We start from the raw sequence: 26,962 nt of genomic DNA on the forward strand, positions 1-26,962 counted from the left end.
CTGAGATAGAAATTCATGAATTCCATCCTAAAACCAATTAGTGATAGGAGGAATGGTCCATAAGATTTATATACTAATTTTAGTTTTCTTTTAACACTGATATAAGACAGTTATATGTTATTTTTCTAGTTTCAATTGCTAACAAATCATTTTTCGTTTTATTCTTTTAAACAAGTTGTCACCCAATAGACCCAAATACCGTCGTCCAAATATCAGTTCCTCATCCGCCGCATCGCCACCCCATCACCGCTTCATCCACCAACCACTCCACTATTTCACATTCAATTTCTCCACCGTATCTTCTTCTCCACCCCAAACTCATTCCACTGCTCCTTGCACAACTCTCTATTTATTAACAAATCAATACCTTCAATAACATCACACTCAACCACGGAGAACTCCTTTTTTTTCTTGCATAATTCCTCCAACAATCGAGAACCGCGTCATCGCGGACAAGATAAATTCGCCGGCTCGACCTGCATTGGCGAATTAAATTCGACCTGCGGCGCTGATCCTCGTTGTTGACGAAGACCTCATCCTCGCTGAGGTTGAAGACGTACTTGACACTCCAGCGGCGTTGGCTCCGACGACAATCTCTCTCTATTCACAATCTCTCTCTATATCTATCTCGACATATCTCCTTCGATGAACTTGGACGGGGAGCTCTTCTCCTTATTCTTCTCTGTGCTGAGCTTCTGCGAGGGCACGACGAGGAACCCCGACGCGGACGGAAAGGAGCTCTCGGAGCCGGTGTTGGAGGGCGCCGGCGCTGGTCGCGTGAATTTGGGTTTTTTTTTTCGCCGTCGCCGCTTCTAATGGCTTGATGGTAGCCGGAAATGAAAATTGGGAGAAATGAAAATAAAGGGGAAAATGAAAATGACGGGGCAAAAAGTAAATTTCTCTCCAATTCTGGGTTTGAGCAATACGTCCAGTTTCAAATACAACCGCTCCCTAGTCAAGATTTAATTTTCTCTCTTTCTTTGAAGGAACCGTGCGGGCCTTTGATGTATTATTCTAGGACCATCAAGAAATCAGTATAGGAAACCCGAACATCAGAAATTCCCCATAATTGAACCATATTCTTGCTATTTCTAGGAAACTAAACAGGCCATGATGGAATATGGAAGCCTTAATGCATTTAACTTTAACTGATTGCCTTGAATTCTTGCACTTAAACCACAAAAACAAACAAAATCCAATTATGCAAAAAAGAAAAATCAGCACAAATTACCTTTGACACCGTCTCCATTATTTGGAGTGAGGAATATCAGGAATGATATGCTACATAACTTATGTGGATCCCTATGTGAGCACCATTCTCGTTTGACACACGTTTAGCGTTGTTCGTTTCAATTTATATATAGTATTTAGTTTGATTCTAATACAATAAAAAATGTTATTGAAACTTTTAGTTTCACAAAATTCATGAAAATCAAAGCTTGATTTGTTAAATCGAGCTTTGTGTTTTATGAATTTTGTGAAATTAAAAATTTCAATAATATTTTTTAACGTATTAAAATCAAACTAAATATATAAATCGAAACGAACAATGTTAAACGTGCTTCAAACAAGAGTGGTGCTCACATAAAGAGCTCACATAAGGTATATAGCATATCATTTTCCTATTTGGAGTATTAGTGGCGGATCCAAGGTGGGCTGGGAAGGTCGGCCGTCTCCTCCATGCGACTAATTTGCCCTTATCCAAACGTAAAACATCAATGTCGGCCTCATCCCGTTTGCTTCCGACGTCGCCCTGAAGACCAAAAGGTAGCCATGTCCACCCCTTCCATTTCCAAATGCTGGATCTACCACTTTCCACCCATTACCTTCCATGACGAGCTTCTCAAAGCATGGAGCTTCTCCTTCTCCTCAGGTGGAAGATTCATGTCCTCCTCCGTTCTACCACACTATTCTGCCTCATCCACACAACACAAACAAACTAATACACCAAAGATGGTTCCAATCATTATTTTGGCTTTCATTATTAAACAAGCAATCTAAACTCCTATTACGAACCATCCATATCCCAACACCACGGGTCGCTACCTAAATCCATTCGAAAACTTAGAATCGGCACCATCATCGGGTTCTTGAGGAGGTGACCTAAGATCTTGCTCGCATTTTTTAGTCAGCGGAAATCCACATAACCCCGGATTCCCAATGAAGGAGCTGTTATCAAATTTCCTAAACCCGCTAGACTGAGGAATCTCTCCAACCAGCTCATTCATTGAAAGATTTAACTTAGAAAGAAAACTCAACATTGTCAACTGCCTTGGAATCTCACCATTCAATCTATTTGAAGACAAGTCTAATGATTCTAATCCTTTCACATTTCCAATAGATGATGGTATCTCCCCAGTGAGATTGTTATGAGACAAATTCAAGCACTTGAGTGAATTAAGATTCCCTAAGGAATCCGGAATCCTTCCTGAGAATTTGTTCTCGGCCATGTCAATGGTAAAGAATGTTGTCAACATTCTGACCAATGGTTGCTCTGAGCCTCTCAAAACAAACACCATTGATTCCTCATACTTACTCTTTTCTGAAATATTTCCATTACCATTCATCAAGGCTAGGCTGGTAGATAAATATGTAGTCGGTAGGGACCCACTGAATTCATTTTGAGATACATCAAACACTTCCAACTTTCCAAATGGAGCATCACTACTAATCTCAACATCAGCAATGGGTGAAACAATACTACCATTGAATCTATTCTCTTCCAAAACAAGGACTCGGAGATCGACAAGATCCTCCGTCCAAAAGGGAAATCCACCTTGTATCACATTGCTTCCAACATCAAGAACTTGTAGCTTCTCACAATTTCCAAGGGCTTGTGGCAACGTTCCTTCTAGGTTATTGCTGTTGAGGTTCAGAGACTCGAGAGCGCAGCCCTTTGGAAATGATGGTGGAATTTGGCCACCAAAGCTATTCTCCTTCAAATGCAGAACCTGCAAGGACTTACTCAGCTCTCCTAAACACACAGGAAGTGGTCCTTGCAGGTTGTTGTGTGATAGATCAAGGAATTGGAGGGATCTCAAATTGCAAATGGCGGAAGGTACAGAGCCGGAGAGATTGTTATTCGCCAAGCCGAGATAAGTTAAATTGCGAGATCTTCCAATAGCCGGAGGTATGGAACCTTGAAAATGGTTATCGGAGAGATCAATACTCTTAATATCGGCAGTGAACAACTCTCCAGGAATGATACCTGAAATATATATCAAGATGGTATTAATTAGATACTACTCCCTCCGTCCCGCTTAAGATGACACGTTTTCCTTTTTAGTTTGTCCCAACCAAGATGACACATTTCCTTATTTGGAAACTTTCTCTCTCCAATTAATACACTCAACCATTTTTTCTCACCCCTATTAAAATATTCACCTTTCTTTCTCCCTCTATTTTAATACTTCCACCCACTTTTTCTCTCTCCAATTAAACACATTAACCAATTACTCCTAAAACCCCGTGCCGGCTAAGGAATGTATCATCTTAGCCGGGACGGAGGGAGTATTGGGCTGTTCGATTTGCAAGATTATATCTCGAGATTAAATACTAGATGGATAATCATGTGACAATTAGTCATAGTCAGCCCCCTCCAACTAAAATAATCTCATAACTCAATCGTAGACTACACATCATGATTATTTTGTCTAACAAAATGAACAACCACTATATGATGAGATACTCCTACCAGTCAAAGCATTCTTATTGAGAGATAGTGCTGCAAGAGATTTCATGTTCAAAATGACTCGAGGCAGATGGCCGATGAGCTTGTTGTCATTCATGTATAATGAAACTAATTTATCAAGGCCACCAATCTCTTCTGGAATCACACCTAAAGTATGAAAATAAATAGACATTTTAGTAGTCAAACATGATAAAAATGTGTGTATAAGTGTGCAATCTTACCAGTCAAAGTATTGTTGATGAGGTATAATTCTTGGAGTGCTTTCATGTTTCCAATTTCTCTTAGCAATGTCCCATTTAGTGTGTTATGACTTAGTGAAATATACTTCACAGAAGACATGTTAGAAAAGGTTGACGGTAAAGTGCCAATCAACTTGTTCGAATCAATTGACAAAAATACTAAATTGTTAAGCTGCCCAATCTCATGTGGAATAACACCTATAAAAACGTAGAATCGTGAATAAAACATAAAACCAAGAAAATTAATACTAATGATTAGCAAAAAGGACTATCCATACCATTCAATGCATTGTTATCGAGGTATAGAGAACAAAGGGCCGTCATATTCCCAATCTCTTTTGGAATCGATCCATTAAGCCCGGTGGATGCCATGCTTAATGTTTCTAAATTATGAAGATGGCCGATCTGATTAGGAATATTACCTGTGAAATAAATAATTTATAAAAGTTTAGTACTAATATGCACGTGTACATGTACATAGAAGAGTACAATATAACTGAAAAGTTTTAGAAAAATATAACATACCTGTTAAATTATTATTGTAAAGGATTAACTCTCGAAGGGATGTCAAATTCCCAACGTGTGGAGGAAATGGTCCAGTAAGTTTGTTTGATTCCATCCACAATGACTGTAACCTGTGAAGATGAGAAATCTGTTTTGGGATATCACCTGCGGAGTAACAAATTGAGTTATCTTACACAAAATATAAGGTGTAATTATAATTGTCTGTACACCTATTTCCGAATTTTAACATGTGAAGATAAGAATTCTGTTTTGGGATATTGCCTCAGGGTCGTACTTTTATAGACTACTTTATACTCTCTCTCTCCGTTCAAAAAAGAATAAAAATAGTCTCATTCGTGAATTGCAAATGGATTTAAAAAAAAAATGATAAAGCAAGAGAGATAGAGAAAAAGTAGATAAAGTAGGAGAGACAGAAAGAAAAAGTGGTTAAGGTGTGAGAGAAAGGAGTAAAAGTGGATAAAGTATGAAAGATAAACTTTCTATTTTTAGAAATGAAACAACTTTTTTTGGATATCAAAATAGCAAAATAAGACTATTTTTCGTGGAGGGGGGAAATAATAAAATGTGAATACGATATGTTAGTGGAATGCGGGTCTATTACCAAAAGTAGTAAAAAATAAGGGTGTCAATTAATTATAAACGGACAAAAAATAAAATTGGTGTCGATTAATCGTGGACGGAGGGAGTATTTATTTCATGTTTACACTAAAACAATTTTTTTTTTTTTTCAAATTTTATGAGTAAAAAAGGATATGATATAAAAAATATTTTTTAAATTTAAAATTAATATAAATAATTAAAGTAAAATCATTATTTTACATAATACTCCATTTAGATTAAAGCGGTTTGAGTAGGAAATGGATAGAGATGTACTATTTGGCATTATAACCATTAACCATAAGTTGGCACCAAAAGCAAGAACTAACATAAAAAAGGAAAAACCATAAGTTGGCAACGAAAGTAGCTCTCACAGCAGCCAACAAAAAATCACGTGATGCCATAACTTTTTATTTTTTTATTTGTTTTATTTTCCCTTTCTCTAAAATTCTATCTGCATTTTAATTTAAGGAATACTCCCATCGTCCCCGATTAAGAGTCACATTTTGACTGAACACGAGTTTTAAGGAAGTGTTTGAATGTATAAAATAAATGGAGTTGGGTAGTTGAATGTGGGTCCTCTTTGACTTTTTGTGTATAACAAATATAGTAAGTAGGAAGTGTGACTCTTAATGTGGGACGGACTGAAATGGAAAAGTGTGACTCTTAATCGGGAATGGAAGGAGTATGTTTTAATCCCGGTGGCTTTTTAATTTTTTTGTAGTAGGGATTCGCTTGATATACCTTAATACGCTGTTTGATAGTATCTTATATAAATCAAATTTATCATACCGAAAAAAATATTTTTTTTCGAAATATCCCAATTTTCAATATAATATGATATTGATATATTATGATATGATAATGATATGAAGTTTTATATACTCAGGTATACGGTGTCATAACAAAAATTTTGGAATTTATCGTATCAATGGATACGATGAATACCAAATACATTAAAATATAAATTATAGGAGTATTAGAGCATCTCCAATAGCGACTAGCCCACCGGTTAGCCGATTCGCGTCGCTAACTGGTCGGCTAGCCGAACTATTGGAAACGGCCAGCCGCATTTCGGCGAAGAAACCGGCGAGCGCACGCCGATTTGAGGGCGCTCGCCGATGCGCTGGCCGCCATTGTGGCGTGCCGATCGGCGAGCGATCGGCCAGCGCCCATTTTTCTTTGTTTTTTTTGAAATTTTTTTAAAAACTATATATACGTGATTTTAGTTTCATTTTTATTTGCACCACTTGTTTTAACGAGTTTTCTCTCTCTCTAAATTTCTGTACAAGAGCAAAATCGAGCGATGGACAACAACAACGAGTCCAGTCCGGCGACGAGCGGATCTCAGACTCCCACGGTACCCGTGGGATCTGGATGGGGCCAGATGGGCCAAGGGTTTAACGTCCCTTGGCAACAGTTGATGGGGATGATGGCGGGAGCGCAGGGGGGATGCAGGGGGGGATGCCGGGCGGGGGGCAGACCAGCGGCGGGCAGGCAACGCCGGGGTGGGGAGGTATGCCCCAGATACAGCAGCAAATGCTGCAACAGATGATGGGGATGATGCCGGTATGGCAGGCAGGGATGCAGCCCGGTATGCATCCTGGGATGCAGGGGTCAAGGGGGGGGGGGGGGGGAGGGGGACACGGTCTATCGTCCCTCTCTTGATTTTTTGACGGCTTCGTCTCACACGTTGACCCAAGTGGAGACGCAGTTCACTGGGGATGATCTTTTGTCATTGCATGAGATGGGGATCTATATCGGGGAGGCGGACACTCCCGTTCCAGCGGGTCGGGCCGCGCCGAAGAAGAAGAAGACCAAGAAGAAGAGCAAGGTGGTCGGCCAGTCGTCACAGCCCGCTGTTCACGACACCCCATGCGGAGGAAGTGGACGGAGGATGAGTACGTCGCCGTGGCCAAGGCGTGGTTGTCGATTTGTGACGATCCGTTGGTTGCGAACAACAAGCGGATCGTCAACATGTGGGCTAAGATTAGAGCAGCCTACAGGAGGAACTGCCCGCACGGAAAGGACTACAACGGGGAGGAGTGCCGAAAGGGGTGGGAACGCATCAGGGCCGCGGTCGGCCGATTATTGGGGTTATACACCAACGCCCTCCGCATGCTGACTAGTGGGGGCAGACTGAGGAGGACGCCCGGAGGATAGCGGATAGTCAGTTCCCCTTGCCGGGGACTTATAAGGAGTTCACCTTCTAGGAATGCTATCTGGTGTTGAAGAACTACGAGAAGTTCCGGGCGGGGTGCGACGCTGGGTGGCCGAAGAAGCAGAGGCTGAACTATTCCGACAATTACAGCGGCAGCAGCGGCGGATCCCACGACCTCCCCCCGGATGCTGAGGAGTTTCCGTCCCCTCCATCCTTTGCTCGTCGCCCTCGCCCGGTTGGCCAAAAGCGGGCGCAACGGGTAGCGAGGGGAGAATCCCCCCTATCACCCCAGGAGGTAATCTCGGCACGCCCCCAACGCGCGTACACCTTATTCTCGCGTCAAAAAACAGAGGAACGGATGTACAAGGTCTTCCAAGAGTGGAGGGCCGCAACTGACCCCACGGAGAAGAGGTTTCTTCAATCGATGCTCGAGAACATGCAGGTGGATTTGGATGCCACGAGGGCACTGGTGGGGGGCTCAGACGCGGGCTCAGATACCCCGGGTGGCGGCGGCGAGGACGGCGGCGACGATGAGGAGTAGAGAGCGGCAGGGCTCGTGTGTGGAAGCCCGTTTTTTTTTTTAAAAATCATGTATTTTTTTTATCTATGTACCTTTTTCTTAATGAAATGAATAAATTTTCCCGTATATGTCTCGTAAATTTAATTCCGTAATTTATCCTAAATTTAATTCCGTAAATGTAGTTGTTTTTTAATTATTTTTATTGCGGCTAGCTTGTGGCTGACCTTAGACTAACCTATTTTTAGTGGTGATGACGTGGCAAGGAGAGAGAGTGGCTAGCCTGTGGCTGACCTATTGTCACTAGAGATGCTCTTATATAACTATAATATTGTATTGAAATTTGGCATTATGTAAAAATTTAGTGTACTGAATTTTGGTACGATTTACCAAAAAACATTACAAAATCTTATGAAATTTGGCATTATGTAAAATTTGGTGTACCGAATTTTGGTACGATTTACCAAAAGAGCATTATAAAATGTTATTGATTTTGGTCATACCAACATTTTCGAAAAGATAAAAATATCACTCTTACTTATACTAGATTGTTAGTGAGAAAAAATATTCAGTGGTCCTTCCACACCATCATGGCACCATGAGGTGGTGTGTCCAAGCAATTATTTATTGACAAATAAGATTAAAAGAGCACTCATCCAACTAGACATGCAATTATTTAGGATACATTCATTATACCAGTTTTATGGAAAATTGCATAATATAAATATGAACATTATCAAATATTTTCAGCTTCTATATATACTTCATATTTATATTTGCACTTACAATAATAATAATATCCAATATGTACCGCAATAATAAAAAAAAAGTAATCCTACATCATTTTGTTAATATTATTTTATGTGTATGATTTCTTTTTTTTACTTTTATATACATAAATAAATATATGTATGTATATATTACAAATAATAATAATAATAATATTAATGATGATAATAATAATAATAATAATAATAATAATAATAATAATAATAATAATAATAATAATAATAATAACTTATATGTACCGTTGATAAAAAAAATAAAATAAAATGTTACTAATTAACACTTGCGGGTATTCTTTTATGGGTATGTTATCTTTTTTCTGATTGATTATGAATAAATATGATATATACCCTATATATATATATAGGGTATCTTTTTATTGCGGTACATATGGGATATTATTATTATATTATGTGTATATAAATATGAAATATATATAGAGCTGAAAATAAATATATTCATATTTAGATTATGCAAATTTTTATAAAAGTGGTATAATAATGTTTCCTAAACAATTGTATGTCTAGTTGGATGTGTGCTCTTTTAAATTTCTATTTATTAATAAATAATTGGTTGGACACACCATCTCATGGTGTCATGGTGATGTGGAAGGACCACTGAATATTTTCTCATTACAATATATGACGGAAGTTTCGGTGTGATATTCTGTATCGACATTTAATTTGTTATAGTATCTGTAGCACGTTACTTTGATTTGTTAAGAGTATGCGTAGCACGTTACTTTTGTCATGTTGAAATGCCTTTTATTGTTAGGATGTGTTTAGTTGGCCATCTAGGCTCCCTAACTGTGCTTATTGTAGCTGTTAATGTTTGGTTCGTTAGTTTCCTTTTCTATACGGCCCCAATATTTGCCAAGGCCCGGCGAATTAATGCCCATTTCTTTAATTACCCAATCTTTCCAAAATCTTGAGTTTTAGTACCTACACAGTGAATAACTCCATTCTTTCACTGAATTTACCTAATTAATCCCATTTTTGCCTCATTTTCAAATCATTTCACAAATATGCATATCTTCTCTTCCTTCGCCTCGGGCCTTCCCACTTGGACCCAAGGAGGAAGCTTACTAAATGCAGCAAGGTCGGCCATATCCAACAACCAAGAAACTCGGACTTAGGGCATCCCCAGCCTTACTGGAAAACCCATTTTTAGGGTGGAATTGAGCTCCAACCATACTCAATAACCCATCCCAAAATCGTCATTTTTTGAGTTTTTGAACAGTATTACTCCATCTTTGCAATAGCACTGTAGCACGACTCAAAATTCATCCGAAATTGCAATTGAGCCCTTCCTTTTTATGATATTCGAAGAAGACAGAGAGATGAGAGATGCGCAGAACCGGGAAAAATGGAGAAGAAGTATTAGATGAAGAAACGACTTACCTGATTATGGAGAAATGACTTACCGGAGAAAACGAAAATACAGAGAAGGGAAGATTGAAGAAGATAGCGGCCATGGGAGAGAGAAAATTAGGTTTAGTAGTAGAATATAGTTAATGGCATGGGCTAATTAAACATATCTATTTGTTTTTGGATTGTAGATGGACTAATTAATTATATATATGAGATGAGCTAATTAATTATATATATGGATAATGTAATGATGCGGAGTATTTATTTGTTTTAGGATATAGACGGTTTCATTAATGTTTAGTTCAAAAATTTCATTAATATTTATTTTATTTTATATACATTATTAGAATAAATATATTATTATAAATAATTGTATTATATTATTTAATTATATTTGAAAAATTATTGACAAAGTGTTATGGGTGAATGTATAATTTAAATAAATATGTAGTTAAGATTGAAAAAGTAAAAAAAATAGATGAATATGAAATATTCTTTTGAATTTTGAGTTTGGATAAAGGGTTGGATTAAAATTACTGTTTGATGTGATAAAACTGAAAATAAAGAGATTTGGGTTTAGCGTAAATGGTTGGAGATGGTCTTATCATTGTCCGTTGGTGAGAAGCTCTGCTGGAGTTGATCCAGGGTTAAAGCATGTGTTCGCTTCTATCAAATTAGACAACTCCTCAGCTCGAGCTTTAGTTTTTTACATTTGCAGTGCTTTACTGTGATTTTTTTTTGGGGATTATGTTCATTGAAGCATAAATTGTTTGATTGTTGAAGGTCACGTTCACAGAAATTTGGTAAAGCTTCCTTGGTGTAAGATGAGGGAGAGAGGCTGTGGGTGGAGATAAAATAAAAGGCCCACGGCCTAGTAGTATGAAATAGGGTTGCTAAGGTCAATTGTAATTAATTGAAAAGTTAAGGGTAGAGAGGAATTTCGTATTGTACATATGTGTCATACCCACAAGCGAAACATGTGTTTAGTAATTGCACACCTCATATTACCAATTCAATTTCTGAAATCCTAACTTTTACTCTTTATAAAGTCTACGACACTAACTAATGTTCCATCTTATCTGAAGGGAGAAAGTACTGTATGCAAAAGTCTACGACACTAACTAATGTTCCATCTTATCTGAAGGGAGAAAGTACTGTATGCAAAATCATTCCTAAAAGTATAAACCCCACAAGCGAAACTCGCTTGCGTCACTCTTTGTTAAATACGCACTCTCTCCGTGTCCCACGGATATAACTCACTCTTTCCTTTTCTTTTTTTTAATTTATTCTATTCAAAATGACTTATTAATTAATGCATAAAATTGAATGCCGTCTAGGAAGACGTCATCTTCGTGGGACACGGAGGGAGTACTAGGCAAGCCTCCGCCGCCCATTCATTATCATCTATTCCTTTTGTTCTATTGAAAATGATCCACTTTTTTTTTTAATTTGTCCCAACCAAAATAACTCATTATTTAAAAGGAAAACACTTTTATCTCTACTTTATTCCTCTCTTACTTTACTCTCTCCTCTTAACATAAAAAAAATTAACTGCATAAAATCTCATACCGCCCAAGAAAGGGGTCATCTTCCTTGGGACGGAGGGAGTACCCACTATCATCCACCACGGCACCACCCACCGATGGCCACTACGCCTAATATCCGAGGTGTATTTGTCAAAATAATTAGAGAATGAACCAGACACTTACATATAACTCGAACAAAAAACAGGGGAAACCAGAAACAGAGATAAGAAGACATACCAGTTAAAGTGTTGAACCCAAGAAATAACTGAGTGAGGAGTGTCAAGTTCCCAATCTGTTTAGGCACCTCTCCAACCAAGCTGTTGTTGTACAATGAAAGTTTTTCAAGGCATGAACATTGGCCCAGGCTCGATGGTATTTCTCCATACAGCTTCGTGAAAGATATACGCAGCAATCTGAGGCTGTGAAGGCTATGTTTGCACATGTCGGTTGGCAGCTGACTTGACAAAGTATTACCTCTTAAAGTTATTACTTGTATGGATGACAAGTTGAAGACGGAGGCTGGAATGGGGCCGTAGAAGGAGTTTTCATTCATATCTAGAGATATAAGAGAGGAAAGATTTCCAACTTCGGGAGGAATAGTGCCTACGAGTTGCATATTGGAAATATTCAACGCGGTCACACGATTATTGAGTGCATCACAGGTGATTCCAACCCAGTTACAAAAGGATGTTTGGGTAGTCCAGTTTTTCAACAATAAATTGTGGGGATCTGATGTGATATGGGCTTTTAAGGCTAGAAGTGCAGAACGATCGGTATTAGCTGAGCAATTAACCGACGAAAGAAGAGCAAGTAACAACAGAATGTGGGAAATAAGCTCCATAAGAACTGATTTTCTGAATGGCCAAATAGATAGTGGAAATAAGTCATTACCGAATTTATGAAGAGTGTGGTCAAGTCTTCTCTCATCCAAGTCTTCTCTCATCCGTCACCGATGGGCGACAGAGATTTCTACTCGTTAATTGCTTATAGGTGTATTTCGATAAAAATATTGTAAGTCTTCAATAGAAATGGATCTTCCACAAAATACTGCCAATAAGATATCCAAACTTGTTAGTTTTTACCAATTTCAGGGCAAAATCGCAAAATTTCTTAACTAATTTGGAGTAGATTTATGCAAATACCCTCAATTTCAAAAGTATCATGCTTCCTTTTGTTAGTACCCTCAGTTTCAAATATATCATGCTCATCCACTTCATAAGACTCTATTAATTTTGATCATTAGTCCCACATCAACTTGAGTAGAAAGTGGTTTATATTTGAGTACTATAAATATAGGATAAGTGAAGAAATATATTGGATAATTCGTGTAACCCCCTTTCGGTCAAACATGAGACAAGTAACATTTTATAATAATTTAATAAAAAATTACTTAAATTTGGTTTGTTACCCTCTGCGGAGTCGGAGAGAGATTGTCGCCCCCCAAAAAAATGAGGGGTCAGACATGTGGCGCCATATTACTGGTTGCCATTTAAATATTGTATATTTTGTTTTTGCTGTTTTGTACGGAGTAGTGTCTCCGGTGACGTCCCTCCCACTAGCCCTTCTCATGCCACGTCAGCACTAGCCTTTCCCATTCCACTGCCACATCACTAGCCCTTCCCAGCACTAGCCTTTCCCATTCCACTGCCACATCACTAGCCCTTCCCACTGTACTAGGACTTCCTACTAGGACTTCCCGCAATAAAATTAATAAAATCACAATTAAAATTAAAATTTACGGAATTAAAATTTAGACACGAGCCGTATTTATAAAGTTTCTTTTAAAAAATAAATAAATCAGTGGGACGTCCTACCCACGCCACAGTGGCGCCCGTCAGGTAGGACGTCGACGGGAGGGGCGAGGCCATTGCAGGAGCACACGGGACGGGCGTGGGCGCCCTTCCCGCCCACTATGGCGCCCGTTAGGTCGCCCGTCCCCGACGGGCGAGTGGGAGGGGCGCCGGTGGAGATACCCTTAGTATTTTATTTTCCTTTATTGAATTAGTTCCCTTTTAATTTTTAACTTTTAATCTTTAGATTAGTAGATTTGTTATTTTCATATATATTACTGTACAGTAATTTTTCTATTTATTTTAATATAATATTATATTGTACTTTAGTTATATGAAGAATTAGTAATTATTTACTTCCACCTTGCCAAGAAAGATGACTCATTTTGGATGTCTTTGTGTAATTTTATTGGGTAAAAGATGACTCATTTTGGATGTTATAATATTTTATGTAATTTTATTGGGTAAGTATCAAATGGGAGGAATAACGTAAGAGAGTGAATAAATAAAAATAAAAGTGTATTTATAGTTAGTAATGAGTCATCTTACTTTAATGACATGGAATTTTCAATGATATGCAAATGAGTCATCTTCATGATATGTAGAAAGAATATTTAGTGACTAAAATAGAAATGTAGTGATTATAATTTATACTCCCTCCGTCCCAGATTTGTAGTACTATTTTGCCATAAAAGTCCGTCTCATATTTGGAGTAATATTTAGAATTTATCATATTTGCACATAAAATTTTACCCTATTATTCACTTATATTACACCCAAATGTCATTATCTATATTAAAATAAATCAAAATAAAAATTAAAAATTAAAAAGTCAATGAAGGACCCACCTTCAACCAACTCACTTCATTTATTACACACTCCATCATCTCACTCCATTTATTACACACTCCATCATCTCACTCCACCATCTCATTTCATTTATTACACACTCCACCTCTCACTTCATTAATTACACACTCCACCAATTTCTTAAAATCCGAGTCATAACTAAATGTTACTACAAATGTGGGACGGAGGGAGTATCATTTTATATATTTATGAAGAATATTTATAAGTATGTTTAAAGAGAGTTGGGTTAGGATCCCTAATGGAAGTGAGAATTATATTTAGTTTGGGTTTGTATACGTAATTGAATGAGAAATGAATATTTTATTAAAAATTTAACTAGGTTTGGATTAAATAAGGGTAACATATAAAGATATTATCCCAGATTCATACTTTGGTAGATGACAAGTATTACTTCCTCTTGCTCATAATAGATGTCACGAATAGTTTTTCGAGAAAAGCTCTCTCACACACTAATATAAATATACAATTTCACTCTCCATTTAACATATAAAACAATATTCCCTGCATCTCACAATAGGAGTCACATTTTGTGTAAGGCACGAGTTTTAAGATTATAAAGAATAGTGGATTGGAAAAGCTAGTGGAAATGGGGTCGAATTTTTTATATTTATTTTATAACCGAATGTGATTGAAATGAGTTAGTGGAATGTGGAAGATACTTATCAGTTATGCTAGAAGTGAAATGTGACTCTTATTGTGTGACAGACAGAAATGGAATATATCATTATCCAAATGTGTTATCTATTCTAGGACAGAGTGGAGTGAATACTATTCAAAACCCTTCGCTGTCAGGCTTGATCAGGAAATTTCTATCCCATTTTAGAGAGGCCTAAGAGCATCCTTAACGCAGCCGACCGTACCGCACCTGGGTCCCGTCCCGCGGCCTGCAGCGTTGGAGGGGAGGAGGTAGCGGCTTGAGCCGCGCCTGAGGACGGAGGTGCATCCCAGGGCCGCGCCCGAATGCGTCCCGGCCCGGTGTTCGATGCTTTCGGGATGCACTTGGTTGCGGCCCAGCCTAAGGTTATGGGGTGTTCAGGCCGGACGCAAACCCCTAAATAATTTTTTATTCTATTTAATACCTAGAAAAAAGAATTTAGGAAATGATGATGTGGACGAGATTTGGATTCTGCATCCGAATCATTGGTTAAGAATGTCATAATAAATGTCACTATTTATGCGCGCTTATATTTCTAGGATTTTGTTTTCATAGAGTAGGCCATGCTTCTGAATAGCAATTCAGGAAAAAGGTGACCACGACGCTCCCCAATAATGACTTGCCAGAAATAAAAGTCTCCCCCAATAATGAATGACTAACGTGTCTATAGTCTAAACGGCATTCATGTCCAATTTGTCCGTTGGTAAATTAGTCATTTCGTCTAAAATTTGAAGTCTTCTTTTAATCAATATATGAATTTTAAATGTACCAAAAAAAAATATGAATTTTAAAATACATGAAACAAATGAATAGAAAAATTTTATAGAGTATGAATAACACTTTGTATTTTATAGTAGAATGTACCTTAATAATTTTAAAATTTATTTACCCATAATAGATACTCCCTCCGTCCATATTAAACGAGATATTTCTTTTAGACACGACATTTAAGAAAATGAGATTTTATTAATTAATTAGAAAGAATAAAATAAAATGGATGAAAAAGTAGAAACAAGAATGTAAGATAGAAAATGTCAAAAAGGAAAATAACTTACTTGGCGTGAAACATTCCAAAAAAGTACTTATAAAAATTACTATACTGAATTATCAATGGATAAAGGGAGTACCAATTTTATTAACTTTTTCCATGTCTATTTATGTTATTAAGTGGCAAGTTAAATTGGAACATATAATAGTAATTTCTATTTGTAACATTTTGTTACCTCACTACAAAAATTAGTCTTTCCATTCAGCATTAAGAGCCGGTCGAGTTTGGCATGAGCTTTTAGATATACATTATAAAGATAAGTGAAAAAAGGTAAAATGTAGATTAAATGAGTATCAAATGTGATGTCTACTTAATATTTATAGTAATTCCTCGTCTTAATTGAGTTAAGATGAGATTATAAATGCTGGCTTAATTGAATAATTTATAGAACAACATTAAATTAAATGTCGTACCAAAAAAAAGTGCTACCTCCGACCACAAAAAAGTAGACGAATTTTATCATTTTTGTGTCCATCAAAATTAGAATAATTCTAAATATAGAAAGTTTTAAACAAATACTAACTCTATATATTATTTTAAATATGGACCTCACAATTCATTAACACTATTTCTATTATATTTTTTCTCTATCTCTTTTATTTTATAAATTAAGTACATATTAAAATATGTGTCATTTGTAACTTCATATATTGTTTAAGGAGGTAGTCAATAATTTTTAGTGAAAGGGAGACTAATGGAGTAAGCTTTTAGACCACTAACACCTAGCATCCTATCCACTTAGATATTGTCGACCTCGAGCAGTGCAAAAATCAATTTAAAATATAGAAATACTCCCCTAGTTTCATGTCACTTAGGCATTTATTTTTGACACTGAAATTAAAAAATTTGTGTTAAATAAAATAAAATAGAAGAGTAAATAAAGCAAGAGGAATGAGAGAAGTAAAAGAAAAAAAAAAAGAAAACAAGAATAAAAAATAAAGAAAAAATTTGTGTACTAGTGACAAAATGATGATATCTTAGGGTGACCAAACAATGATTGATGCAAGGTTAGACTTTTTAGGTAAGAGCATCTCCAATCTTTTACACTAAATTCAAATTTATTTAAGGCTATACTCATATTCTCTTGTTTCTATATGGGTGTAAACCTAAATATATGTATTTTTTTTCTTCTAAAATTAAAAATGTGATTGATTTTTGAGTATTATTAAAGCTAAATGTCTATTCTATTTTAGGTTTTAGTGTGCTTTAGAGATGGTCTACAGTATCCAATATACATCAATGTTCATTTGAAAATTCCATTGAACTTCGCGAAATTCAGTTGCGTTGAATACATTTGATAAAACACTTCTTATTTATCTAACTAGTTTAGGAACTCGGATTCGAATCATAGTAGGTAAACAGAAAACTATTATTGATCTTATTTAAAATATGAAAAAATTCAATGCTACAATTCCAACTGAAAATTTTAATTATTTGAAATTTCTGTTATTCTTAATAAAGAAATGAGGCCTTAGACGAAATTTTAATCTATTTCCATTTATGGATAATTACACAAAGAGAAGAAATCCAGTGCAGCTGAAATCATTAGAATATAACTGAAATAAAAAATAAAATATAAAAATACACTACAAACTATCTATTGTCGAAAATGAAAAAAAAAAATCAAATTACACTCCTATTATACTACTAAAAATATAATTAAAATATAAAATGCAATATATACCTAATTTTTGAAAAAGAAAATAGACAAATTGAATTTTCAAATTTTATGTCACATCACGAACATATTTCAGATTATAGTAAAATATAATAAAAAAAACTACATTGAGATAAAAAAATAAATTACAATAGATTATTGAGATGAAATAGAAAAAAACTCCGACGCTAAAGTGGATTAAATAAAATAAAATAATAGAACTCCCCTCTATGTCTAATAATAAAAAAAAGGAATCGGCTGCTTGAATAATGCTTCACCGAAAGGATCCGAACACTAGCCTACACGCAGGAAAGACATGCGCTGGACCACCAGACCACCAAAGCTTTTGATGAATAATTCTCCCTCCATCCATGTTAGAGCATCCGCAATGGTCGGCTAGCGACCGGCTAGCCGATTCTTCGCGCTGGCCGATTGGCTAGCCGAACCATTGCAATCGGCCAGCGCAAAATCGGCGAGCGGATCGGCGTGGGCTCGCCGATCGCTCGTCGCTGGCCGAAACGCTAGCCGATCGGCTAGCCGCCATTGTGGAGGCCCGATCGGCCAGCGCCGATTTTCGTTTTTTTTTTTTTTTTTTTTAAAATCATATATAAACTCGATTTTCGTTTCATTTTCATTTGCACCACTTGTTTTAACGAGTTTTCTCTCTCTCTAACTTTCTGTTCAAGAGCATCATCGAGTGATGGATCACAACAACGAGTCCAGTCCGGCGACGAGCGGCTCTCAGACTCCCACAGTACCCGTGGGATTTGGATGGGGGCAAATGGGCCCGGGATTTAACATCCCTTGGAATCAGATGATGGGGATGATGGCTGGTGCGCCGGGGGGGGGGGGGGGGGGGGGCGATGGGGGGGAACCAGGGGGGTATGCCGTGGGGGATGCCGGGCGGCGGGCAGTCAGCGCCCGGGTGGGGGGGTATGCCCCAGATGCAGCAGCAGATGATGTTGCAGCAGATGATGGGGATGATGTGGCAGGGGGGGATGCTGCACGGCATGTATCCCGGGATGCCGGGAGGGGACGCGGTATATCGGCCCTCGCTTGATTTTTTGACGGCTTCGTCTCACACGTCGACCCCGGTGGAGACGCAGTTCTCTGGCGATGACCTTCTGTCATTGCATGATATGAGGATCGATCTCGGGGACGATGATACTCCCGTTCGAGCGACGCCGGCCGCGCCGAGGAAGAAGACGAGGGGAAAGGGAAAGGGCAAGGCGGTCGGCGAGTCATCGCAGCCCACTGCCACCGGCCGGAGGAAGTGGACGGAGGATGAGTACGCCGCGGTGGCCAAGGGGTGGTTGGAGGTGTGCGACGATCCACTGGTTGCGAACAACCAGCGGGTCGTCAACATGTGGGCGAAGATCAGGGCTGCCTATAAGAACCACTGCCCGCACGGGAAGGACTTCAGCAACGAGGAGGTCCGGAAGGGGTGGGAGCGCATCAGGGCCGCAGTGGGCCGTTTTGCGAATTTGTACGCCAACGCCCCCCGTCAGCTCAAAAGTGGGCAGACTAAGGACGACGCCCGGAGGATAGCCGCGAGTCAGTTCCCCTTGGAGGGGAAGTATAAGGAGTTCACCTTCTGGGAGTGCTTCTTGTTGCTGAAGGGCTCGGAGAAGTTCCGGGCGGGGTGCGACGCTGGGTGGCCGAAGAAGCAGCGACTTAACTATAGCGGCGACTACAGTGGCAGCAGCGGCGGATCCCACGACCTCCCCCCGGATGCTGAGGAGTTTCCATCCCCTCCTTCATTTACTGGTCGCCCCCGCCCGGTTGGACAGAAGCGGGCGCAGCGGGCTGCGAGGGGCGGATCCCCCCTATCGCCCCGCGAGGTCCAGTCCTCCGCCCTCCCAGCCGCCCCACTCGAGTACACTCTCCATTCGCGTAACCAAACGCGGGCTCAGATGTTACAGGTCTTCCGAGAGTGGAAGAACGCCACTGACCCCACGGAGAAGAGGATTCTTTTCGAGATGCTCGAGAGCATGCGTGCTGATTTAGAGATCGCGACGAGGAAGCTGGGGGGTTCCGACGTGGGCTCAGATACCACGGGTGGCGGCAGCGGCGGCGGCGACGACGGCGACCACGAGGAGGGCGCCGGCGACGGCGATGAGGAGTAGAGAGTGGCGGGGCTCGGGTGTTGAAGCCCTTTTTTTTAAAAAAAAAATCATGTACTTTTTTTTTTTAAATCTTTGTACTTTTTTTTAATGGAATGGATTATTTTTCCCGTATATGTGTCGTAAATTTAATTCCGTATATCGCAATTTTAATTCCGTAAATGTAGTATATTTTGAATTGTTTTTATTGCGGCTGGCCTATGGCTGGCCTATGGCTGGCCTAAATCTGACGTGGCAGGTGGTTTTTTTAGTGTTGCTGACGTGGCAGAGGAGAGAATGGCTGGCCTATGGCTGGCCTATTAACCATTGCGGATGCTCTTAGTGAATAGGAGTTTGGTTTTTCATTTTAGTCCATCCGCGAATAGGAGTCTCGGTTCACTTTTATCATAAATAGTATTAGGGTCTCACTTTCTACTAACTTATTCCACTCACATTTCATTTAAAATTAATATATACAAGTGAGACCCTTATCTCACGAACTTTTTTCTACTCACGTTTTAAATATTTTTTAGAACCTGCGTCAACAAATGAAACTCCTAATGGATCGAGGAAGTACTTCAATCAAGGAAAGCTACTTTAACACTCTATCTTAATTTGCATAGACTTTCTAAATGTATTAGTCAACAATGCAATTTTAACAACTAGTTGGTGAAGGAAGGCTACCACCAATTAACAAACTTTAATTCAACTCATTCTAGATTTTTATCACAATCATCGCCACTTGAACCGCACTAATTTTAGGCCATCCATAAAGGTAGACCAATTTTTAAATATGAAAAGTTAAATAAATTAAATATGTGAGTATTAATTATGTTATCCCACAATCTATTAAATTTTTTTTATCATTTTTTTATATCTCTCTTATTTTAGCAATTTTGTATTATTATTTGTGTCATTTACAACTAAATCCAGTTTTAGCCGGTGAAGGTAGTAAACAAATTTTAATAATTGACTTTAAAATTAATGCATAGAAATGTTAATAAAAACTAAATTTTATGGTCAATACTCCCAATTTTAAAGTGGGAATAGGTGTCTCATGTCTGTTGCCTGTTGGTATGAACGACGACGCAACGCAACTCTTCTTGGAATGGGGGAGACGTCTAGCTACAATAAGAAGAAAAGACAGTACTTATCATTTACTCCCTCCGTCCCAGTTTTATAGTTACATTTTGCCATAAAAGTCCGTCTCACATTTATAGTCACATTTAAAATTTTTCATATTTGGACATAAAATTGTATCCCATTATTCACTAAAATTACACCTAAATGCCACTATCAACACAAAAAATAAACCAAAACAAAAATAAAAAACCAAAAAGTCAACAAGGGACCCACCTTCAACTAATTCACTTAATTTATTATACACTTCTTCATCTCACTTTATTTATTACACACTCCACCATTTCACTCTTCCATCTCACTTCATTAATTACACACTCCACCAATTCCTTAAAACCCGTACCCTAACTAAATGTAACTATAAATGTAGGACGGAGGGAGTATTTTTTAGTGAACAACTCATCTTCTCTAGAAGAATAAAAACTCTATGCGATTTGAGTTCTTCAGTGTTTAAGAAAAAAATGTTGTATTTTTTAGTACTCTCCAACCTGATCCCATGTTAAGGGTGTTGGTAATTTTTCTAGTAGTCATATTTTCGGTGTAACAAAAGATCTAGTTTTTATGTAGTTAATTTAAACCTGTCAATGGAATGACAGATACAAGAATTGAATGTCGTCGATCGAACCAAACAAATAAATAGTACTATAATATTAAAATAAAAGTATATCACTCCCTTGATCCAAACTAGATTGAGTCATTTTTCTAGGCGCGAAAATTATAAAATTGTATTAAATAAAGATAAAATAAAATAAAAGAGAGAATAAAGAATGAAAAATAAGAGAGTAAATGTAACGCCCCACTTTTTCAAACCCTAATTTTCGGGTTATAAAATTTTTGCATTAAATGCCTTAAATGCTATGATATGTGAATTATTTGATGAGTGATTAATTGCATAAGTGTCTTTGTGACCTAATTGCGTATGAGAATGGAGTTTGAGTTGAATAGTCAACTTGTTGAAATGTTGACGTGGCTATTGAATAGTCAAGATGTGGAAAAATGATGTGGCCGTTGAAAGTTCAATACGATGAGAAAATGAAGTGAAAGTGAAGAGATGATTGATTAGGAATATGTGAATATTTTGATGCGGAGAAATATAATTGTGGGGAAATTATTATTCACTTTGCTAAGGGATGAGTGAGAAAAATAATAGGAGCATTTATTTAAATTATGTGGAATTTTCGGCCACTATCTTTATTGGAGAAGAAATAATATTATTCTTGGATTTAATTATTTGTTCGGGATAATTATCCAAATTAAATCCAAAGTCCAAATACTCTATAATTCCTACATGGAATTTTCGAACTCCACCTTGATTCATTCCCATGAGATTTTCGAAAATCTCATAATTTGGAAAAGAGAGAATTATTTTATTCCTTATTTATTCTATTCCATGAATAAATATAAATATGCTAAAATATCCTAGCATATCTTGCCAAATCTAAGAAGATATTGTCATATCCTAATTAAATTAGGATTTGAATTTATTCCTTGTGGGAAGAGGAAATACACGCCACTTTTCCTTTTAATTGGGGAAGAATATTATTATTTTTCTTGCTCCGTGATATATTATTCTGCTCCGTGAAATATTCAAATTAAATCATAGGCTATTTATTTAAGCCTAATTTTCGAAAATCCTCCCACTTCTCAACAAACTTAACGCCACTCCCCCATATTCTCTACCAAATCTTCCAAATCTTTATTTATTTAATTATTTGGATATTATTATTGGTGACTCTATAAATACATGAGAGATTCTAACCCTAGCACTCACAAAACCGGCGCCCCACTCCTCTACAATTTTCGAAAACTTCTCTCCCAATTTCTCCAAGTTTTCTTCAAGTTTCTTCAAGATTTCTTCATCAATTGAGAAGAATTCAAGTGAAATTCAAGAGATTATTGAAGAATCAAGACTAATTCCTTGTTTCTACCGTTCGTTCTTTTGGAAAAGGTACTTTAAATATTAATCTCCTCTTCTTCTACCGATTAATCGGTGTTCTTGAATCCACATGCATCTAGAACGAGTGAAAGGGGTTTAATCGGTGAAATTTTGCGATGCATGGATGTGTGTGTGTGTGTGTGGCCGAGAGTGTGTGTGTGTGCACGCCTCGATCGGCGTGCACAATTGTTGTGTTCGTGTGCGTGTGTTATGTGTGTGGAACACTCATGCGTGATACGAATTATTGGTGATTTTGGAATCAGTATTTAAATAAAAATGGTATGTTAATCATACTTTGATTTTGATATTGATGATTTTGAAAATAATCGATGGGAAAAAGGGAAACGTGAGATCATGCATAATATTGAAATCCATGATTGAAACTGATTTGTGATACGCCTAATTTAAAGGTGATACTTCGCGCTCTCAGCGTGATAAACGAGGAGAAGAGAATTCTATCGAGCTAAACCTACGAGGTGGGCTTTCTTTTAAAATAAGGACATTGTCCTAAAATGATATTGATGAGAATGAAAGATGTGTTACCATGCCTTGATTTGTTTTGTCGTGCCTATCCCTCGTGGCTATGCCACTATTGTTATAATCGAATTCGAATCCTTGTAGAGCCGCAAACTCTACCTGGGTTAGTGTACACCAATGTTAGACCGAGTGCTGGCGTACGGGTCGGCCGGTCTAGTGACCTGGATTGCGGCCGCAGTCCTTGTCATGTAGAATGAGGATATGGTAAACGTCTATGAGAAAAATGGTTGCGCGACCGCGATATTTGAGAAAGAAGATATTTTGGTGCCTCGGGTCTTTCTAAAGTTAAAACCCCGATGGACACTTGAAAATGGCATGATAATGACTATATATGTGATAAAACTGTTTTCGGCAATGAGCCCATTGAGTATGATTATCGTACTCAGCCCTGCATGTGTTTTCCTTATGTGCAGGTTGAGTGGTGACGAGCGGGCGGCGGTGTTGAGTAGAGAATAATATGATAATCTGATGGTAATTAAGTTGTCGTTGTGTCTCCATACATAGCCTCACTTCTTTCTTGGTCGCTTCCGCTATTTTATGAAAAATTGTGATCTTTTATTGGGATAAATACTGTTATTTCGTGGGTATATTTTGGGTATAGAACACTTGGAAATATTTTGGAACCTTTGCTACTTTGGAGCATTTATGGTGATAGCCTTTTATTGGATTTCTTTGCTAAAGCATTAATTCTTTTCCTATTAAATTGTTCATTAAATGCTTTGGTGAAAATCTCTTTTCAAATGGAACCCTAGCTTATGATCTTTGATGCATTTAAGTTTGTTTAGATAACGATCGCCGCATTTATTATACCCTAGATGGGCGGGTCGTTACAGTAAAGTAGAAGACGAAATGAGAATTAAAAGGAGAGATAGAGATATTTTATTTTTTGCTAGAAAAAATAACTAAGCTTAATTAGGACGTTAAAAGGTACTCCCTCCGTCCCAAGGTATTAGACCAACTTTCCTTTTTGGGATGTCCCAACATATTAGACTCATTTCTTTTTTTAGCAAAAAACATCTATCTTATTTTATTCTCCACCTACTTTTTTCTCTCTTCTCTCCCCTACTTTTTCCCTCTCTCATACTTTACTCTCTCCACTTTAACTATTTAAATATCAATTCCTTAAATCATGTGCCCAAAAGAAGTGAGTCTAATACTCCGGGACGGAGGGAGTAATACGGTTGAACTGAATTGACACGATAGAGTATAATTTCAATAGTTTGACGAAAAATTTAAAAATAATTCTGATAAATAATAACGTTGGAATGTTAAATTATAGAACTATATATAGAAAAAATCAAGAAATTTTACTTTATATTATCATTATTAAAGTACGTGTTTAACTAAAAGTACAAGTTAATTTGTCGAAATATAATAAAGTATTTTATATACAACTGTTCAAAATCTAAATTTACTAAAATAGATATCAACAAATTTTGCTTGGATAATTTGATACTAATACAAATAAAAAAATAAAAAGTCTATTCTAAAATTAGAGATATGCAGCTATTTTAACAATAGGGCGTGTATCATTTTTCATGTTGCAGCTAAGTTACTAAGTAAATATAGGAAAAACAGAAAGTGGTGTAAACAAAATTGAAGTGACACTTCTTCTTCGTTGTATCTCATTGTATCTTATTGTCCAGTATCCCATTTCTTTTATCTTGGTGAACAAAAACTGAACAGCTTCTTCTTTCCCTCTCTTCATTCCGGCTGCCATATTTCAAATGTCACCCTGCCTCTGTAACATCCTGAAATTTCGAACTCTAATTTTAAAGCCGTAAAATTTTTATTTAATACTATTGATAACGTGGGAGACGTGAATTAAATGATGAGTGATTTATTGCATGATTCCTTGTGACCTAATTGTGAATTGAAGTTGAGATTAAATTAAATAGCCAATATTGTTGATAATATTGTGGTGAATTATCTACTTAAGGGATGAGTGAGATTTAATAGGATCATTATTTATTTATTTGAAATTTTCGATCCCTACTACTATTGGAGAAGGAATTCTATTTTTCTTGGATTTAATTATTACTTGAGATAATTACCTAAATTAAATCCAAAGTCCGATTTTTCCTTATTTTCCTTCATGAAATTTCGACCCCCATGCCGATTATAAGGAGATTTTCGAAAATCTCCTATTTATGGGAGAGGAGAATATTTAATTATATTATTTGATCCCTTATTTATTCTCTTCCATGAATAAATATAAATATTCTAGCAAATCTTACCATATCTCAAGGAGATCTTGCCATATCTTATTTTAATTAATATTTGAAATTGATTCCTTATGGAGGAATCAATATTAACGCCCATTCCCTATTCTTAGTGGGAGAATTATTATTTTTATTCTGCTCCGTGATATTTTATTCTACTCCGTGAAATAAAATAGCCTAAGATTTCGAAATCCCCTTATTCCTCATCAATATTAACGCCAATCTCTCCCACCATATCTCTCCAAATCTTTATTTATTTATTTAATTGAGAAGAATCAAATCTTCCCAAATATTCTATTTAATTACCTAGAGATTTTATTGAACCGTATAAATAGGAACAAAACCTAACCCTAGACCCCCAAAAATCGCCCCCCACCTCTTATCACACGCCACTCCTCTCTCTCCACTCTCTCACAATTTTCTTCTACTTTTCTCCAATAATTCTTCATCCTTTGAGAAGAATTAGAGTTTGAGCCTCAAGAATCGTTGAAGAATCAAGTCCCTACTTTGTTTCTACCGTTCGTTTTAGCAAGAAAATGTACCTATATATTAATCTTCTTCATCTAACCGATTAATCGGTATTCTTGAACCCTCATGCATCTAGATTGAGTGAAAGTGGGATAAATGGTATATAGGAGGTGCATGTGCGTGCGTGTGTGTGTGTGTATGCGTGCGTGTGTGCGCGTGTGTATATGTGACGTGTGAATAACACTCATGTGTGACATAAGTTGATGATAGATCTAAGATTGTTGAGTGTATAAATTTATATGATGAGCGTGTCTTGGTTTTGAATATTAAATATAAACCGGATTGGTGGAAAAAAGGGGAAGCGTTGGGACATGCATGATTTAGGAGTTGATGTTGAAACTGATACATGATATGTGCATATGTGATTAGAAGGTGAAACCTCGGTTGCGAAGCAGGATAACAATAGAGAGAAACATACTTGAAATCTTAGTAGTCAAGGTGGGCTTTACTCACTAAACGTCTTTATTTCAAAACAATTGATTATGGTGTTATAAGGGTGGTTTTAAACTGTTATGCCATGCCTATGATTGTTTTGTTAATGATGTTGTGCGCCTGATGCCTAGTTTGTGAGTTTGCTCCATTGGGCTATAGGGCTATGGATATGTATAAACGAATTCGGGTCTGAGTAGGGCCGCAAACCCTACCAGGCTAGTGTACACAGGTGGGATCGGGAGCCGTCCTTTCTAGTCGGCCGGTCTCGTGGGCGAAAAGTGTGACCACACTTTCGTCGCACTATGGAAAGGTTGTGATTGATGGATTGTTGAGAAAGTGGGGAATTGTTTGACTGGTCAGTCTTTGAAAATATTTTGTGATACTCGATGATATTTATTTTGATAATTGCAAAGCTCGAGTTCACTATGGTAAGGGTGGCATAATTAATAAAATGTTTTGGATCGAGTCCACTGGGTATTCCAAAATACTCAGCCCTGCATGTGTTTTCCTTATGTGCAGGTTGAACGGCGACGAGCGTTGGCGGGTGTTGAGCAAATTTAATTAAATAAGATGGAAATTTTGAACTTCGAGTGTAGTTGTGTCTTCATACATGACTTCACTTTCTCTTGGTTG

General features: G+C 37.4%; 1 protein-coding gene across 1 annotated transcript; it reads right to left on the minus strand.

The window, feature by feature from the left end:
* Positions 1 to 1,116: 1,116 nt before the first annotated feature.
* Positions 1,117 to 12,680, minus strand: LOC125214030 (uncharacterized). Its single transcript, XM_089064523.1, has 7 exons — positions 12,555 to 12,680; positions 11,650 to 12,459; positions 4,456 to 4,599; positions 4,209 to 4,352; positions 3,913 to 4,128; positions 3,695 to 3,838; positions 1,117 to 3,208 (listed from the first exon to the last, which is right to left on the minus strand). Exons 2-7 carry the CDS (start codon positions 12,353 to 12,355, stop codon positions 2,043 to 2,045), a joined length of 2,520 nt encoding a protein of 839 aa, XP_088920649.1. The 5' UTR covers positions 12,356 to 12,459; positions 12,555 to 12,680; the 3' UTR covers positions 1,117 to 2,042.
* Between the last annotated feature and the right edge of the window lie 14,282 nt (positions 12,681 to 26,962).

This window comes from Salvia hispanica, chromosome 2 (assembly GCF_029641045.1).
Source record: "Salvia hispanica isolate PSC_SH4W2 chromosome 2, Shi_PSC_v1, whole genome shotgun sequence".
NCBI classification, from domain to species: Eukaryota; Viridiplantae; Streptophyta; class Magnoliopsida; order Lamiales; family Lamiaceae; genus Salvia; species Salvia hispanica.